Below are 19,727 nucleotides of genomic sequence, written 5' to 3'. Positions count from 1 at the left end.
ATGATTTGCTTGCCTTGGCTTCCCAAAGTGCTGGGATTACAGGTGTAAGCCACTGTGCCGGCCACATATTACTTTCTAATAGTTAATAAAATCCACATAGATTTCCTTGTCTTCAAATTCAATAATCCCTAGTACTTTTATATGTAATGTGTTTTACTATATATTCATTAAGCTTTTTATTAATTATTTATATTTCTGACTTGTAAAACATTATCAGAACAATGTACTACCTTCTTTTCTCTGGCAACATCAAATTATATCCTAAAACGGAGTATTATTTTTCCCTTTGGCAGGTGCAAGCAGTAGTATTCGAGGCAAGATTATTATTACTGATAGGGTCAGGGATTGTTACTCAGTGTCTTTGCTGGCTGTCATAAAAATAACTTCTTACTCATTCACGTATTTTTATTGTTTCTCTTCCACTTTCACTACCAGCAATAACTCTATATTGAATAAAAATCTTACACAAACGTATTCACTTAATACACTTGTTGATGCTGAGTAAACTATATACCATTGAAATTATTTTCAAGCATGGCTGTAGATTTTGCCTGCTTTTTTTAGCCAAGTCTATATATCTTTCTGTTGAGAGATAAAGGTAGGAGTTAGGAGATTAGACTGCTTATTTATTTAAACTATTTAGTAAAATTGCCAAAATAATTTATACATTTTCATAGAATTTCAAACTGCAACAGATAATGCAGTTGGATTAGCTTTTTCTAAATGCCCTGATATGCCAAGTATATGACTTTTTATTTATGTTATTCTTTCTGTCCAGTACCATTTGCTCATTGCCAAAAATTTAAATCCAGTCATCCTGAACACTAATTTAATTTCCCCCACCTTCATAAGGTATCCATGATTTCTAAAACTAAATATCGTATTTTGAACTCAATATTTCTGTAGGCTTTTAAAATAACATCTATTCTCTTCTATCTTATATGATAGCATCATTCATACAGACATAGGCACACACACATATTATTATATGTACACATAAGTTATTCCCCCACAAACCACATTTTATCCCTGTTATTCTGCCACCACGAGCACACAAAAGAATGGCCACTACAGCATGAAGCATAGTGAAAAACACTTAGACTTCATAATTAGGTCAACATGAGTTTGATTAGAAACTCAGGAACTTATTTCTTAATTTCTGTGTATTTCATCTCCTTCATTTAAAGTAGAATAATGTTGCCTGTCCCCTCCTTCCTTCCTTCCTTCCTTTCTTCCTTCCTTCCTTCCTTCCTTTCTTCCTTCCTTCCTTCCTTTCTTCCTTCCTTCCTTCTTTCCTTCCTTCCTTTCTTCTTTCCTTCCTTGTCTCATTCTCTTGTCCAGGCTGAAGTACAGTGGTGTGATTTCAGCTCACTGCAACCTCCACTTCCTGGGCTCAAGCAATTCTCCTGCCTCAGCCTCCTGGATACCTGGGATTACAGGAGCCCGTCACCATACCAGCAAATTTTTGTATTTTTAGTAGAGATGAAATTTCTCAAAGTTGGTCAAGCTGGTCTCAAACTCCTGACCTCAGATGATCTGCCCACCTAGCCCTCCTAAACAAAGTGCTGGGATTACAGGCAAGAGCGAGCCATCAGGCCGGGCCAATGCTCCTTTTGTTTTATCATTTTTGAAAAGTACCTAATGTGGCAACACCCTTGTAAGGAACTAATGGTTTACCAATCATCCTGTGCTGTATTCTGCCTAGTAACTTAAACTGAATATGTGGCTTAACTATATCCAAAGAGCATATTTTATCCTGATTTAAAAAAATTATAAGAGACAACTTTTTCATATATTATTTTGCTCATATAAAGTATCACATAAAAATATAATACGTTTTAATAAAAATTATCATGCAGTAACAAAATGCTTTATTTATATGAATTTTTAAGAATAAAAATACATTTAATTTCTCCAACATTATACAGCTGATAAATGGCTAAATGTCAGGGTTATAATTCAGAAAAGATCATTTTACACAAGTACATATTCTACTCCATAACTTTTCTGAGGCAAAAAAAAAGAATGTTGGTTTCATGTTCTGAATTAAACTGAATCCTTTTTAATTTTCTTTATTTGGTGATTTATAATACCAACTAGTGAATTTACTTTCTTTCTTTTACACATACCTCCTAAATCCTCTTTGTTTGTTTGTTTATTGCTTCTTAGTTCTTCCTCTTTGAATAATTTTATTTAAAAACCTTTTTTTTTTTTGAGATAGAATCTTGCTCTGTTGCCCAGTCTGGAGTGCAGTGGTGCCATTTCGGCTCACGAAAACCTCCATGCCCAAGTTCAAGCTATCTTCCTACCTTAGCCTCCCAGTAGTTTTAATTATAGGCATGTACCCCAACTCCCAGACAACTTTTTAATTTTAGTGGAGACAAGTTTCTACCATGTTGGCAGGCTGGTCTTGAACTCCTGATTGCAGGTGATCCCCCCACCATGGCCTCCCAAAGTATGGGAATTACAAGTGTCAGCCACCCATTGGCAGCCTCTTTGAATTATTTTTAAAGACTAACCTGATAAGTGATTTTGGTTAATCAAGTCATCTTTATGACTCTGTTCTAAAAAGCACATTTAGTCCATCTGAAGACCACATCGGATTAATCCATTTTGGTTTCCCAGTGAAGTTAAAAAATTTGTGTATATAATTGTATCTGATACCTGGTGACAACTGGTCAGAAGCTGCTCCTCCTCTGAAATAACCTTGGAAGTAGTATTGAGAACCTAATGTCATAGCCGAACGCAATGGCTCACGCTTGTAATCCCAGCACTTTGGGAGGCCAAGGTATGCGGATCACAAGGTCAGGAGTTCGAGACCAGCCTGGCCAATATGATGAAACCCCATCTCTGCTAAAAATACAAAAATTAGCTGGGCATGGTGACGCATGCCTGTAGTCCCAGCTGCTGGCAAGGCTGAGGCAGGAGAATTGCTTGAACCTGAGAGGCAGAAGTTGCAGTAAGCCCAGATCACACCACTGCACTCTCCAGCGTGGCAACAGAGTTGCCAAAAAAAAAAAAAAAAAATCTAATATCTTAAATTATAATCCATCTCCAAAAAAAAAAAAAAGAATCGAATCTCTTAAATTATAATCAATGAGAATTGATGATATTCATGATTATCAAATATTTCTAACTGTTCATTTCGGAGCCACTAAATCCCTTAGCTTTTTCATGTTTCAATACAACTCAAAACTTAAATTCACTAAATTATATCACTTTTCTTCAGAAACAGCTTGTACTATGATAGCAAGCAAACAGACCATATTGTGGAAAGCAACAGGAAAAAGAACAAAGAGAAACTGGAGAATGAATCTTGTACTCACGGAATGCTCTATAAAATTCTTCAAGAGCCAGGTGCTTGTCAGCATTAAAATCATCGTATTTCAGTAGATCATACAAAGTGCAGTCAAAACGATCCTTGCCAAGTTCTTCCTGTTTTATCACCTAAAAAGAAAATTATAAGCATACCTTTATCTTTCTGTCTTAAGATTTCTATAATATAATTTATTATATGTAATAATCACATAACAGATCACTTTATGTCTGCAACAGGGCAAAGAACTCAATTTTTTAAAAATCCTGGTTTTTAGTTCCTGAACAATTATTTTTCACCTTTTCAAAGCTATAACGTTATGATGTTAAGATAGGTAATTAGAATTTTCTTCAAACGTTCTAATATAAAAGTTTCACAGTGGGACTCAACAAATCTGAACACTTAAAGAACATTTTGTATTTCACTCATTTTCTTTGTTCCATTTATACTGACTCAAGGAAATACTTCTGCATGAAAATCGCCTCCTGTGTCTCAGTGACCTATGTCAAAATAAAACAGAGGTCTTTCCCAACAAAAATAGTGAGACAGTTTGCTCCAACTTTCTTCCTTATATGATTTGTAAAATAATGAAGTTAGATTCTTTTTTCTCCTCTGCCTAAACTCCTCCCCAGCTGGAAGTTAAGTCATTTGGGATTGTGCATGAACTCCTTTGGTCACAGAAAAGCTATTAACCAAATGACTGTTTCCCGGAGCCAGATAGAATTAATGCACCGATTGATGGTGAAAGTCTATCCAAGCGCGAGTGAAGAAATTTATCAAACTTCTTTTCCAGTCTGTGCTCAGTCCTATGGAGCACGGCTGTAGCTTTTTGGTACTCCACTGATTTTGACTATTGCCTGTCATTTAAGAGAGCTTCCTAAGATTGTTCAGACATTTCTGCCATGGTAGCTGCAAAGCTGTGTCCGTGGTCTTTCATACTCTCACATACAAAGGCAGTGATTTATATTGCTTGAAGCTGTGTATCACAGTGGTTTTTGTTTGCTTTAAAGGTGGTGCAGTATAATCAGAAATCATAGGCTTCAAAGACAGCTGGCTCTGGGTTTGGGGCCTGCCAATGCCATTCAATACCTCAATAATTTCTGGCAAATCATTTATGCTTTCCTCAATTAGAAAATGAATGTGAACATTTACACACAAACACACACACACATACACAACAGGAAAGAGTCATGTGTAAGACATAACATAGAGCATACACTCAAATGTGATCATTTAACATTAAAAATAATAATTTTTACATAATACATTGGTACTTTAAATAATTCTCTGCAGACTTCCAGACACGGGCTTGTGCATATTATGGTTGCACATTCACAACGAATTATTGTTTCTTTTGGTGGAGCAGAATATCTTGGACTTTCTTTAGTACAGCAAAGGCAGATTGGTGATGCTACTTTTCTAAAGAGTCTCAGATGCTTTGAGCTATTTTTTCAGCTTTTCTGGAACACTCTTGTGTTGAACGTTTCATTATGTCTGAGCGTAGATGGGCTGTGGAGATAACTCTGAAAATGGAGCTGAGCATGTGGGTCACTGGAGCCTCCAGCACCCTCTCCAGCCAGCTAAGCAGCGATATGCAGTGTTAGTACACGCCATGCTAAATAGAACTTTTGCAACATAGCGAGTTCTTTATTTTTGTGTACGTACCAGTGTTAAAATTATATTGGCTAAGCTAATATTTGTTACCTTGAAGAAGAAAAAAGGCAAAAAGCTTATCTGGGTTAACAGATTCATGTAAATAGAAATTGTAGATAGCAAGCCCCAAGCTTTTGCATAGTCCAGCTAGATGGATTAACTACCTAATGCTGAAGCCATCTCTTCTATAAGACCAACTAACAAAATTAATAAATGATAAATGCAGACCAGATATGGTGGCCCACACCTTGTAATCCCAGTGATTTGGGAGGCCGAGGAGGGCGGATCACGAGATCAAAGATCCAGACCATCCTGGCCAACATGGCGAAACCCTGTCAACTAAATATGCAAAAATCAGCCAAGCATGGTGGTGCTAATATTGGCTACTCAGGAGGCTTAGGCAAAAGAATTGCTTGAACCCAGCAGGCAGAGGTTGCAGTGAGCTGAGGATCTCACCACTGCATTGCACTGCAGCCTGGGCAACAGAGTGATACTCCATTTAAAACAACAACAAAAAAAATACCCAAAAAAACTATTTTTCTAATTAGAAAGCAACAGGGCTCTCAGTCATTCTCCATTTCTTATTGGTTAGATCACAGAAAATGACTTTTGAGTTTTCCTGGGAACTGGGAGAAAGGGCAGTGTGCACGATTCTATTCCTCTATGCAGTAAAGATGTGCAATGTTAGCATTGTGGTAATATTTAGGATGCAGTGACATCAGGGTTTGTTCAGATATTTTAATGACTTTTAGTCAGTCTCTTATTTATTTCTAAGTAGAGATGGAGCAGAAAGATGGGGGCAAAGCTTTAGTCATTTTCTGTCTCATTTTTATTTCTGTTTAAATATTTTGTAGAAATCATGTATTAGACCAGGATATTGGACTTCTACCTATATGCTTATCACTGGCTCTTGCATAAGACTAGCTTGATCTTCATTTGATGTTGACATTGCCTTGATCACGATGATACAACTTAAGCTGGGCAGGCCATTTTAATACATGTGATATAGAAAAACCTGTCCTGGCTAATAAACTTTTTATTTTTTAAGTCCTTATCATCTATACTGAAGCATATCCATGCATAGGGCAAAGATGACTCATTTTCTTATTCTAAATATTTCAAATATGTATCTGCTCATTTATTTCATTTAAATGGTCAATGAAATACCCAACTTAAAACATGATTCTTAGTAACTATTCCTCTCCTTCATGTGTCCCAATGGGAAGCTTTGGCACATTCTGGTTTTTACTAATGAGGGAGGTACTTTCCTATGACTTTTCATCTTTTCTGCTTTTTCACATCTTTATTGGGGTATAACTAATATAAAAATGACATGTATTTAATGTATAAAGTTTTATGTGTTTATAGGACATTTTGATCAGAATGGAAAAAATGATTTTGATACCCAAAATTTTTATAGCTTTACAGTCATGAGTGCTTGATGGTCAAAAAGAAAGTATGAAAAACTATTCAAGTAGACTTTCTTCCTCAGTCCACAGTAACGACTCTTTGGTTCAGGAGATCCAAACTTGTAGGGCTTTAATCGTTCCTTGCACTTCTTTCATTTAGTGTTTGACACTGATTCCAAAAACTCACACTAGGCTTTTCAAAAGGCACGTGTTACTTCTCAACTAGCGATTCATGACAGGGCCGGATTCACAGATTATATTTGAATACATCATATTCAAATATCTTACGATACTTCATTATCTCATACCATTTCTTTTCTCTTATACCATTTTACCTCTTATAAATGGTGTAAGAGTTAATAGGTGGTATAAGAGGTAAGGAGATACCCTCTTACGATCTTGATTGGTCAAAAAAGACCAATCATAATTTTCCTTGTTACCTCTGATAAAATGGTGAAGATTTTCCCCAAACTTACCAAAGTTGGTAAACTCCTTAAGGATATAAAAATCAAATCTTTTACACTTTTGTTTTCACTGATCAGAGGTCAAGTTACATGAATCTTGGGCTCTCCAGTGGTTTGGTTCAGTGTGATAAAATAGAAGTATTAGCAGAATGCATGGCATCAGGGAGTTCAGACCCACAGCATCCAGCAGCAAATAGAGAGTCCATTTTGAACTTCAGTGTAATGGAATTGTCAAAGTTGCACAAGGCCGGTAACAAATCAGGAATGACTCACTGTACTGGTACTGTATCCTCTTTTGTTCCAAAAGAAACAATAGAAAACTCATGACCCTCTTCAAAATGAACTATTCTCCTTATTGTCTTTACTTTTCTCCTTCACTCACTTATTCAATCATCCATTTAACAAATCCTTTCAGACTGCCTACTATGTGTCTGGCATTGTCCAAAACTCTGAAAACACAGCAGACAACAAGATAGTCAAAAATCTTTCCCCTATGAAACTCATATCCTGGTGAAGGGTTAGTAAAGAAATATAGTTGTAAATATATATGTTGCCATAGAATGATAAGTGATATACAAATGAATAAAAGTGAGAAGAAAAATTGAGTGTGCCTAAACTGAATGTAAAGGTTTTGTCTCCCTAGTATAGAGAAGTATGGGTGTTATATTTCTGGGATTAAGGGAAGATTTGGAAGTCCAAGATTATTACACTGAATTTCATGAAAGATATACAAGACATGGCATTGATTTTGATAGTGTGAAGGCAATCCATGGCAATAAAGCTATCGGTGTAAGGGAGAGAAGGACAGAAAAGCCGGATCTTCCAGTTCTATGTCCACTTATTTACTCTCTTTGGTGGGACAGGTGATAAATAGCAATTGTGAACTCACAGAGCAACGTACCACTCATATTTTGATGTTATTTGAGTCCTTCTCTATCCTTTGCTAAAATATTTTTCCCAAACTAATCATGTTGAAGTCATATGCACAGTGCCCTGTGCTCCTCTAATTAAAAGAAAGCCCATTTGAGTTCTTTATTGAGTTGAGGAGAGGAATATATACTATTTCTTTACTTGGCAAACATGTACATTACATCAAAGACTAAACATGAGAAAATAAGTTTACTCCTTTGGTAAGAATCCATATTTCCAGGTATTAGATGTATGCTTCTCCCTTACATTCAATATGAGTTGGCTCCTGAACTACTTTGTCTGAACAGCCTCTTGTCTTCCCACTTTCTTTCTTTCTTCTCTTTCCTTTCTTTCTTCTTTCTCTCCTTTCCCTTATTTTCAGCTAACATGTGTCAAAAACTATGCTGCTGCTGGAGGTGAGTTAATAAGAATGACGCAGTCTCTGATCTCATGGAGTTTTTATTCCAGAGAAGATGACTGGAAACATGCAATCTAATTATTAAGTGAGATAATTACATATTATCCACAGTACTCTAAACAATAGATCATGTAAAAGGACAGAGAGTAAGTAATTAATATTGCACATTTTATGTTTTTAATTATATATAACAAATGCTATCCTACAAGAGATGTGGTTTGCTTGTTTTTTTTTTTTTTGAAGGAGAGAGAGAAAGAGAGCATTTCACCCTTTTTTTCACTCTTTTTGCCCTGGCTGAAGTGCAGTGGCACCATGTCAGCTCACTGCAACCTTTGCCTCCTGGTTTCAAGCAATTCTCTTGCTTCAGCCACCCTAGTTGGAACTACAGATGCAGACCACCATGACCAGCTAATTTTTGTATTTTTAGGAGAGGCAGGGTTTCTCCATGGTGGGCAGGCTGGTCTCCAACTCCTGCCTCAAGTGATCCACCTGCTTCAACCTCCTAAAGTGCTGGGATTACAGACGTGAGCCAACACACCCAGCCAGGAGATGTATTTTTTAAAAAGATTGAATGGAAATAATTTAACCTAAGTTTGCTTTTAGGTTTTCTAAATTGACTAATATAACCTTTTTTTTTTTTTTTTTGAGAGGGAGTCTTGCTCTGTCTCCAGGCTGGAGTGCAGTCGCTCCATCTTGGCTCACCTGGGTTCAAGGGATTCTCCTGCCTTCCAGACTCAGCCTCCCTGGGAACTGGGACTACAGAGGTACACCACTTAACAATCAATACAGTGAACTTTAATTCTTTTGAAAGACCAGCTGAAGAGAGATTATTATTTTTATTAAATCACTGGTGGAAAGAAAAGTATTTTACTTGTAAGGTGTCCCACATGCCTCACAAGGACTTTCTGAACACAAATACCAAATTTTTAAAATGCACCTTGGCATTCTAAAGTAAAGATACTATAAATAATATGTTTGAAATTTTGAAGCCTAAATGTTAATACTATAGTTGTCCTGTGTGTGTTATGAACAACGCTTAAAAAATAACTGAAACTACTTACTAACATTTCCAGGTACAATTGAGAGTACTAATTTTTAATTATAGCTTTCAGCTGGGCATAAACCAACAGTTACAGGCTTTACCTTTCTGTTAAGTGGTCATTGTGGCCCTTATTATTCTCAAATCTTTAGCTATTGGCAAGGAAATTGCCAGCACCACTAAAATCTACCTACTGGCATTAACAATGTCATTCTAAGTCAAATACCTGGTTTCCACTCCCTTATTTTGTGTTACTGATAGGATTACGGGCTTTTAAATGCATGAAATAGTTGTCCATTCTGCTCTAAGGGATGATCTGGACAAATACCGTTGTGCTTTATACTCTCTGATGTTAAATAGGATTAATTACCATGGCATTCCCTGGAAATCCTCACTTAATCTCACTCTTCTATCAATCAAGGGCTTATTTATTTGTATTTAGTTTGTTCCACTGAAACAGCATTTTATCTGTGAGACAAAATGATTATTATAAATCTCATAGCAAATAAGTATTTTCACTAAATCAGAACCTTTTTAAAAATACTTATTGTGAAAGACTTTATGAACTCAATGTAAAGATTAACTGTTCATTCCACCATGTAACATTTCTAATAATTTTTAAAGAAAAATACTTAATTTGTACAAATGCTGCAAAAATCTCATTGGCATGCCTATCTTGCAAGCTTGAAAATATACATTCTTATTTATGCTTGCTCTTTATTTAACTCTGTAAGTGTATTCACATATGGTAGTCATTGAGTAAATGGCATTTAAGTAAAATATGTATAACATAACAATCTAAATCCTGTGAATAAGTAGTTTTCATTATTTTAATAAGAGTTGACATATTTATACATAGGAAAGTATTTTATTCTAATGCACAATTTTTTTGAGACAGCATCTTGCTCTATCACCCAGACTAGAGTGCAGTGACATGATCTTAGCTCACTGCAACCTCCATCTCCCAGGTTCAAGTGATTCTCCAGCCTCAGTCTCCCAAATAGCTAGGATTATAGGCATCTGTCACTATGCCCAGCTAATTTTTGTTTTTTTAGTAGATACAGGGTTTACCATCTTGACCAGGCTGCTCTTGAACTCCTGACTTAGTGATCCACCTGCTTAGGCCTCTCCAAGTACTTGGATTACAGGAAAGAGCCACCGCCCAGCCCTAACATGCATTTTTAATGTAAATCAGCTTATTTAGATCTAAATGGGGAAAAACCTAAATCAATGTACTCAATACAGCTGCTTATCTAAACTCACTATCACAGGGGAATGACTTTGCTCACTTAAATTCTGTGAGTGTTATTTGATCAAATGGGGAAAGGCCTAAGAAGCAGATTTTCCATGTTGTTATCACCATTTTACTCCAAGTACTCTGTTTGCTGTTGACAAACTAAGGCCATCATTCTACTAAGTGAAACCTGCTGTGCCGTCCCTCATCTGACACTGTAAACCAAACGACCACAATGCCAGAAATAGTTGCCCATGGGCCTCTAAGGAATACTCTGGACAAACGCTTCTGTATTTCATACCCTGGATTATTTCTGTGACCCAGTGAGATCTATGGTTCCTCATATTGCTCTGCACATTTTCCAGTCTGGCTTCTCCTACCGAAACCCATCATTGTGTCCTCTGGAATTTCTTGTCTCTGATCAGAAAACTCTCTTTTGCCCTCAATTTCTTATACAAATATGTTCTTCACCATACTGACTTTAGAAATATATGGCTGCCCCTCAAAATTATTTGTTCAGTAATTTTAGTAAATTTAATCAGAGACCATTTTTTCTCATGTATCTGTTCCCCTTCAGTGTAAGAAAGGTGCAGATAACTGCTGTATAGGCACTTCTAGATTATTTGTTTTTCTCAAGCAAGTCTTTTTCCAGATAAATAGAAATACAGTGAGATAATAGATGGGTGTATAGATAGATGGTAGAGAGAGAGATAGATCATAGATAGATCCTACTCCTTTGACTTTCAGGTCATTCAGTTCCATGACTCTCCTAGTCTCTCTTCATCATTTAGCTCCTATTTCTTAGTATTTCTGTCTACCTGTAGTCTTTCAACATTCCCAGTGACTTAAGTAACAATGTGAATAAACCACCCAGAAAAGCTCTATGCTCCTTTTCATAAGACATTATCATTAACTTCTTTTTTTGCAGTGACTTTTTTCTACATGTTGGCTTGTCAGAAAGAACATGCCCATAACTTAGATTATTTCATTCAGAATTTTGCTTTTAAGCATTGCCCATTCAGGTCTGTTTTAGGGATAATGCATGTTCCTAAAACCACAAATGTGTTGTGTGACTGACTGCCTGACCACAGTAGACATACATACAATACTTATGGGAGATACTGTGATGCTTTGGTCAAGTTTATCACCACTCTTTCTTCTTTACATGTTTATTGAGGCTTTTCTGGATTTATTCTCTGAGACATTCATTGTAAAATTAAGTCAATTTAGACCATTGTGTTTTCAATCACAATTTTCACTAAGTAAGCATTATTGAAGCTCAGCTTTTACAACAGCCCCAAAGAGAATGCTGAATTCTTACTGTTGGAGAAGATACCTTAAAAGAAGGAACACAAAGATCCTGATAACAAAGATGGACCTCAGACACCTGTTTATATTGTAAAGGGAAAAGCTAAGGCAGAGATTTCACACCTAATGCAAATGGTCCTCAGGAATAGCAGGAACTTTTGGCTCTTCCTTTAGTACCAGAATTCCTTACTGGTAGATTAAGTAGGACCATCCAGAGTTCCACATCCTCATTCTGAATAGGACTCAGACAATATAGCACAGATTTAAACAACAACAACAAAAAGAAGGCCACCCAGATTTAAATATTCAAATTCTCATCTACGTATGTTCAATAAAGAGAAGAAAAGCAATGAAAAACAAAGACACACAAACAGAAAAAAACAGCATGTGTAAAACTTTACCTTTTTTCAGATAGTAATTAAGGCACATATGTGAGAGAGAACAGTTCTGTTCTATTCCTGTAAAACACACATTTGGTAAGTACCACACTCTATCTTATTATGTAAGTCTGTATTTTTTTGGAGAGGAAGAAACCCTCAAGAGAGGGTTAAAAGTGGATATGATACACATTTGATGACACTGACAAATATGAGGATTTTACCTGGCTCTGAAGATGTAAAATATATGGCACAAGACAGAGACCAGGCATTTCCACTAGCCTCTAGAGCTCCAGGTATCTGTGCCTCCTGAGGGAAGCTATGACAAATACTGCTATTAATCTTAATACTATTTTCAACTCTACCTTCCTTTCTTAAAAATGAATGGCAGCTTATAGAAGATATACCTTGCCATTCATTTTCAAGGAAGGTAGATGTTGGTTACTGTGAAATGTGATATATTTGGTCATACAAATTTAGGAGGATATAAATACGATCATATTGTTTTACATAATATGGAATTTGGAGCCTCAGGGAAAGTACAGAAATTAGATCTGAGAGACAGACTTAGCCATTATATCTAGGGTGTAAAGAATGTGAGGCGCATTCTATACAGAATACATGGAAATAAAACATAAAGGAAGTACTCAATCTAAACTGTATTTCAATGTGTGATTTGCGTAATATGTAAGCCAAACCCACCCTCTATCTCTCATATACATCTTCAATCAAATATTCATACCTTTTTGCAAATGGATTTTTGTTTTTCAGAACTCAAAGGGAAGAGCAAAGGAAACAACAAGGCCTACATCAAAAGGGTGGAAAAACTTTAAATAAACACCTAATAAAGCATCTTAAAGAACTTAATGCATCTCAAAAAAAAGTGAAAGCCAACCAAACCCAAAGTCAATAGAAGCAAAAATAATATAAAAATTACACCAGAAATTGATGAAATTGAAGAAAGAAAATAAAACTAATCAGCAAAACAAAAAGTTGGTCTTTTGAAAAGATAAATAAAATTGACGAACCTTTGGTCAGACTAGGATAAAAAGAAAGAAAGCCAAAATAAATAAAATCAGAGATGAAAAACTAGACATTAAAACTGTTACTACAGAAATTCAGAGGATCATTAGATGCTTCTATGAGCAACTATATGCCAATAAATTGGAAAACATAGAAGAAATGACAAATTTCTAGACACATATCACCTACCAATACTGAAGCAGAAAGAAATCCATTATCAGAACAGACTAATAACAAGTAATGAGATCGGAGCTGTAATAAAAATTCCTCCAGCAAAAATAAAGACAGGGACTCAAGCTTCTCTGTTGAATTTTATTAAACATTTAAAGAACTATACTAATATAACTGAAACTATTCTGAAAAACAGAGGAGGAAGGAAAACTTCCAAACATATTCTAAAATGCCAGTATTATCCAGATTCCAAAGCCAGAGAAAGATATATCAAAAAAAAGGAAAACTATTGGCCAATATCCCTGATAAACATTGATGCAAACACCCTAAACAAAAACTAGCAACCTGAATTCAACAATAACTTCAAAAGATCATTCATCATGATCAAGTGGGATTTACCCCAGTGATGCAAGATTGGTTCAACTTACACAAATCAATCAATATAATACATTATATCAACAGAGTGAAGGGTAAATCCATATCATCAATCATCTCAATTGATGCTGAAAAAGCATTTGATAAAATTCAATATTGCTTCATGATAAAAACCCTAAAAAAACTGGGGTTAGAAGAAATATACAACAAACCCACTGACAGCATCATACTGAATGGAGAAAAGCTGAAAGCTTTTCCTCTAAGGTCTAGAACATTACAAGCACTTTCAACACTGCTTTGCAAAATAGTTCTGGAAGTCTTAAACTAGAGCAATCAGAAAAGAGAGAGAAATCAAGGGCATCCAAATTTGGAAAGAAAGAAGTCAAATTACCCTTGATTGTCAGGTGATATAATATTATTATTGAAAAAACCTAAAGACTCCACCAAAAAAAACCTATTCACAATAGTTTAGATTGGGAAGCAATGTAAGTGCTTATCAACAGATAAATGGATAAAGAAAATGTATACATCACAGAGTATTATTCAGCCATAAAAAAGAATAAAATCCAGTCATTTGCAACAACATGGATGGAACTGATGGTCATTATCTTACATAAAATAAGCCAGGCCCAGAAATGCATAATTCACATATTCTTACTTATTTTTGGGAGATAAAAATTAAAATAATTGAACTTACAGTAATAGCGCATAGAATGATGGTTACCAGTTGTTGGGAATGATGGTGGGTGTAGATTGGTGAGAAGTGGAGTTGGTCAATGGGTAAAAAAATATTTAGAAATAGTGAATAAAATCTAGTATTTTATAGCACAACAGAGTGACTATAGACAATGCTAATATTGTACACTTTATACAACTGGAAGTGTTTAATTGGATTGTTTGTAACAAAAAGGAGAGATGCTTGTGGTAATGGATATGCCATTTTCCATGATGCAGTTACTATATATTGCATGCCTATAACAAAGTGTCTCATATACCCCTTATGTATATACACCTACTATGTACCCACAAAATTAAAAATTCATAAAAAGAAGTGACAGAATCTTGATTATAGTCATGTGTAACTAAAGACCTATAACTTTTTCAATAAATTGTAAAATGTAAATAATGAGAATATATTCTTTTATCACACACGTGTGTTCTCTTGTTAAAGAAAATGCTTTCATTATTTTTAAAACTTAACTTTATGAACAAGAAAAAACTGCATGAATTTAAGTATTTAATAATTTAATATATGTGGTCATATTTTAATATAATATTTACTAGCAACTCAAAATGTAATATATGTGATATTTCTTTGAAATTCAGTTTAATTTAACATTTTATCTATAAAGGCATAGACACTATGTTATGTTAAGGGGAAACAGCCCAGTATCACAGTGGTTGCAGAATGACAATGTTTACTTGTCTCTAGGACAGAATTCTTGGGATTAGGAACACTCATGCTAGCTATATGGGACAGGTAGATAAGCTCCTTGAGTGAAATGAACAAAACAAAGCATGCTATCATTTATTTTTCTGATTTCTTGAAATAAGGAAAAAATATTCCTCTTCTATGGCATGACAAATATTTTATTATAAAAATCAGTGTTAAAGTTTTTACTAGCATAAAGTTGTGCACACGGATTTCTGGGTTATAACGGGTGCTTACAATATTTGATTTGTTTTTACCCATTTTCCAACTGTAAGCATTAAAAAAAATTCATCTATCACTCATCCACTATTTCAAGCTTGTATTTTCCCTTTATCTCTATTATAATCTACCACATCTTCACAAAAGGTATGAAAGTATAATTATAACTAACAAATACATCATGCTTTCCATGTGTTGGTGATGTTTTCAATAAGTTTACATGTTCTAAATAATAACAGTGTCACATGAAAATTTTGTACTGGGTACTACTATTAGGACTATTTATATAGAGAGAAACTAAGCCACAGAAGCTTTAAGTAAATTGCCATACTACTTGGAAAGTAGTAGAGGTGTGATTTGAACTCAGGCTTTGTGATGAGTGTTCTCAACCACTATGACATGATCATCAAAAAGACAACTTTTTATAAATATCCTGGGATTTTATCAATTTAGGGCCACTATTCCTCTGCCATTTGAAACATTTTATCTTGGTCTTGAAAATGAAATGCATGCATATTCCATCTTAATCTTTGTTGACATTTCTTCTTTAGTTACAACCTGTTTTAACTCTTCCATATGTTTAATTGATACTAAGGGTTTTAACATCAATGTTGTCAACTTCATAAAACACAGTTCTTGTAAAAGTTTAACATTTCAGCTGGGTGCTGTGGATCATGCCTGTAATCCGAGCACTTCGGGAGTTTAAAATTTCGCTTTGATATATATTTGCATTTTATGTTAGATATTCTCTAAACACAAAATATGTCTCAGACTGAAAGGCTAACTGTGCAATTATAGACAATTTTGTTAAGCTAGAATGATGAAGGGGTGGACTGAATGAGATCTAGTTCTATAACTGGTCAGTTCATTTTAGCAGACCTTTTCACTATGACAACCTGCTAGCTGTGATTCTAAAGAGTCTACCTTCTTTATCTACTGATTTTTTAATTCTCTTTTTCTAACAAAAAGACAGGCCTCTAGGTTCTAATTTACTTAAAAATTTTGAAGTGAAACTCAAGAATATATCTTCATTATGTGGGCTAAGTATAGAATGTGTGCAGCCAGCTTTTCTGCTGCATTTATAAAACCCAGGGACAAGTTATATTCTTTAACTTTTACTTAAGACTGGCTGTAACTTAGACTTATATATTATATTCTTTTCTAGGAGTAGTTTGTAAATTATTATCAGACATCATTAAGATCATTTCTCCTTTTATTCTAATTTAATTTATTTTTAAATTCAATATTAAAGGGTATCCAAATTGGTAAAGAGGAAGTCAATCTTTGCTGTTTGTTGGTGATATGACAGTATACCACAAAACTCTAACAATTCATCCAAAAAGCTCCTAGAACTGATAAATGAATTCAGCAAAGTAGTTTCAGGATACAAAATTAATGTACACAAATCAGTAGCTCTGCTACACACCACCAGCAACCAAGTTGAGAATAAATTCAATAACTCAATGCCTTTTACAATAGCTGCCGAAAGGAAAATATTCAAGAATATACCTAACCAAGGAGGTGAAATACATCTAGGAGAAAATCTAAAAAACTACTGAAAAAAATTATAGATGACATAAACAAATAGAAACACATCGCATGCTCAAAATAGGCAGAATCAATTTTGTAAAACTGACCATACTGCCAAAAGCAATCTATAAATCCAATGCAATTCCCATGAAAATATTTCTGTCATTCTTCACAGAACTAGAAAAAAAAATCTCAAAATTCATATAGAACCAAAAAAGAGCATGCATAGTAGCCAAAGCAAGATTAAACAAAAAGAACAAATCTGGAGGCATCACATTACCTGATTTCATACTATACTGTAAAGCCATACTTACCAAAGCAGCATGGTACTCCTGTAAAAGTAGGCACACAGACCACTAAAACAGAATAGAGAACTCAGAAATAAAGCCAAATACTTACAGCCAACTGATCTTTGACAAAGCAAACAAAAACATAAAGTAAGGCAAGGACACCCTACTCAACAGGTGGTGCTGGGATAATTGGCAAGCCACATGTAGAAGAATGATACTAGATCCTCATCTCTCACCTTATACAAAAATCAACTCAAGGTGGATCAAAGACATAAGTCTAAGACCTGTAGCCATAAAAGTTCTAGAAGACAACATCAGGAAAACCCTTCTAGACATTGGCTTAGGCAAAGAGTTCATGACCAAGAACACAAAAAAGCAAATTCAACAAAAGAAAATATAAATATATGGGACTTAATTAAACTAAAAAGCTTCTGTACAGCAAAACAAAATATCAGCAGAGTTAAAAGACAACCCACAGAGTGGGAGAAAATCTTTGCAATCTGTATATTTGACAAATGACTAATATCCAGAATCCACAAAGAACTCAAACAAATCAGCAAGAAAGAAAAAGCAAAGAAAATTATCAAAAAGTGGGCTATGGACATGAATAGGCAATTCTCAAAGGAAAAAATACAAATGGCAAAAAAATATGAAAAAATACTCAACATATCTAATGATCAGGGAAATGCAAATCAATACCACCATGAGATACTACCTTACTCTTGAAAGAATGGCCATAATCGAAACTTTAGAAAAAGAAAAGTTGATGTGGATGTGGTAAAAGAGAACATTTGTACACTGATGGTGGGAATGTAAACTAGTACAACCAGTATAGAAAACAGTGTGGGAATTCCTTAAAGAACTAAGAGAAGAACTACCATTTGATCTAGCAATTCCACAACTGGGTATCTACCAAGAGTAAAAGAAGTCATCATATGAAATATATAGTTGTGTTTATATCAACACAATTGGCAATTGCAAAAATAAGGAATCAGCCCAAATGTCCATCAATTGATGAATGGATAAATAAGTTGTGTGTGTGTGTGTGTGTGTGTAATATATATATATATATATATATATACTACTCAACCAGAAAAAGGAAGAAAATAATGGCATTCTTAGCTACCTGGATGGAATTGGAGACCATTATTCTAAGTGGAGTAACTCACAAATAAAACATCAACATTGTGTGTTCTCACTCATAAGTGGGAGCTAGGTCATAAGGATGCAAAGGCATATGAATGATACAATGGACTTTGGAGACTCAGGGGTAAGGGTGGGAGGTGGAGTGAGGAATAAAAGACTACACATAGGGGTTCAGTGTACACTGCTCAGGTGATGGTGCACTAAAATCTCAGAAATCACCAGTAAATAACTTATGTAACCAAACACCACCTTGTCCCCAAAAACCTATTGAAATAAAAAATTCAATATTGAGTCATGATATTATATGCTTTCAAGTTTATAGAAAAAATGATATGCATTAATGTTTATAGTATCTAATGCAAAGGTTTTGTAAAAGCACCTGAAACCTAAAAACACAAAGTCAGAAAATATTTTTGCTCTAAATATCTGAAAATTTTTTTATGTGTTTCACAGGGTTTCTGTTAAAGCCTTATGCTTTTTTTCAGAATTCTTACTGATGGATGAGATACTGACATTTCCATTATATACTGATAAAAGAATAAGTGATTTGTGTAGTGTGGGATGGATGCAGAAGAATATCACTAAAAGTCCTATGAACCTCGAAAGAAAAATAAAGAAATACTATGAGAACCTGTATGTCACAAATGTAATATTCTAGATAAAATCAATCAATTTATTGAAAGACATATTTTCAAACTCATATAAGAAGAAACAGACAATCAGAATAGACTTAGATTTCTTAAAGAAATTGAATCACTAGTTACTAGCTTTCCAACACAGAAAGCACAGGCAAGGATGGGATTATTGGTGAATTTTTTCAAACAGTTAAGAAATACTTTGTATCAATTTTCCACAATCTCCTTCAGAAGATAGAAGCAGAGGGAATACTTCCTAAATCATTCTATAAATCTTTATACTAATTTCAAAAACAGACAAAAAGATTACAAGGGAATGTAAACTTCAGACCAACTTCTCTCATCAACATAGATGCAAAAATTCTCACTAAGTATTAGCAAATTGAGTCTAACAATGTATAAAAAGAATTTTACACCATGAGCAAGTGGTATTTCTCCAGTGTTGCAAGATTGTTTTAGCATTTAAAAATCAATTAGTGTAACATATCATACCAACAGCCTAAAGTAGAAAAATCCCATGACTATATCAATTAATGCTGAATAAGCACTTGACAAAATTCAAAAATCACTCAGGACAAAAACTCTCAGTAAACCATTTCCTCAATTTGATAAAGAATATATGTATATACAAAAAACCTATAGCTAACATCATAATTAATAGTGAGAAACTTGAAACTTTTTACAAAAATCAAGAATATGGCAAGGATAACAACCCCTCTAATCACTCCTCTTTGACAGTGTACTAAAGACTTGGCTAATGTCATAAGATAAGAAAAGAA

At 34.6% G+C, this 19,727-nt stretch overlaps 1 protein-coding gene across 8 annotated transcripts in view; it reads right to left on the bottom strand.

Annotated features, from left to right (window-relative positions):
- Positions 1-19,727, bottom strand: part of FSTL5 (follistatin like 5) — an 848,028-nt gene that overhangs the window by 411,321 nt on the left and 416,980 nt on the right. For all 8 annotated transcript variants that reach the window (XM_002745278.7, XM_008992524.5, XM_008992523.5 and 5 more), the window contains exon 6: positions 3,327-3,447. In XM_002745278.7, the coding sequence (XP_002745324.3) occupies positions 3,327-3,447 (121 nt within the window). The remainder of the gene's footprint in view (positions 1-3,326; positions 3,448-19,727) is intronic.

The sequence above is a fragment of the Callithrix jacchus genome, chromosome 3 (genome assembly GCF_049354715.1).
Source record: "Callithrix jacchus isolate 240 chromosome 3, calJac240_pri, whole genome shotgun sequence".
NCBI lineage: Eukaryota > Metazoa > Chordata > Mammalia > Primates > Cebidae > Callithrix > Callithrix jacchus.
The sequence above is the reverse complement of the archived record's forward strand: the minus strand, read 5'-3'. Positions and strand labels throughout refer to the sequence as shown.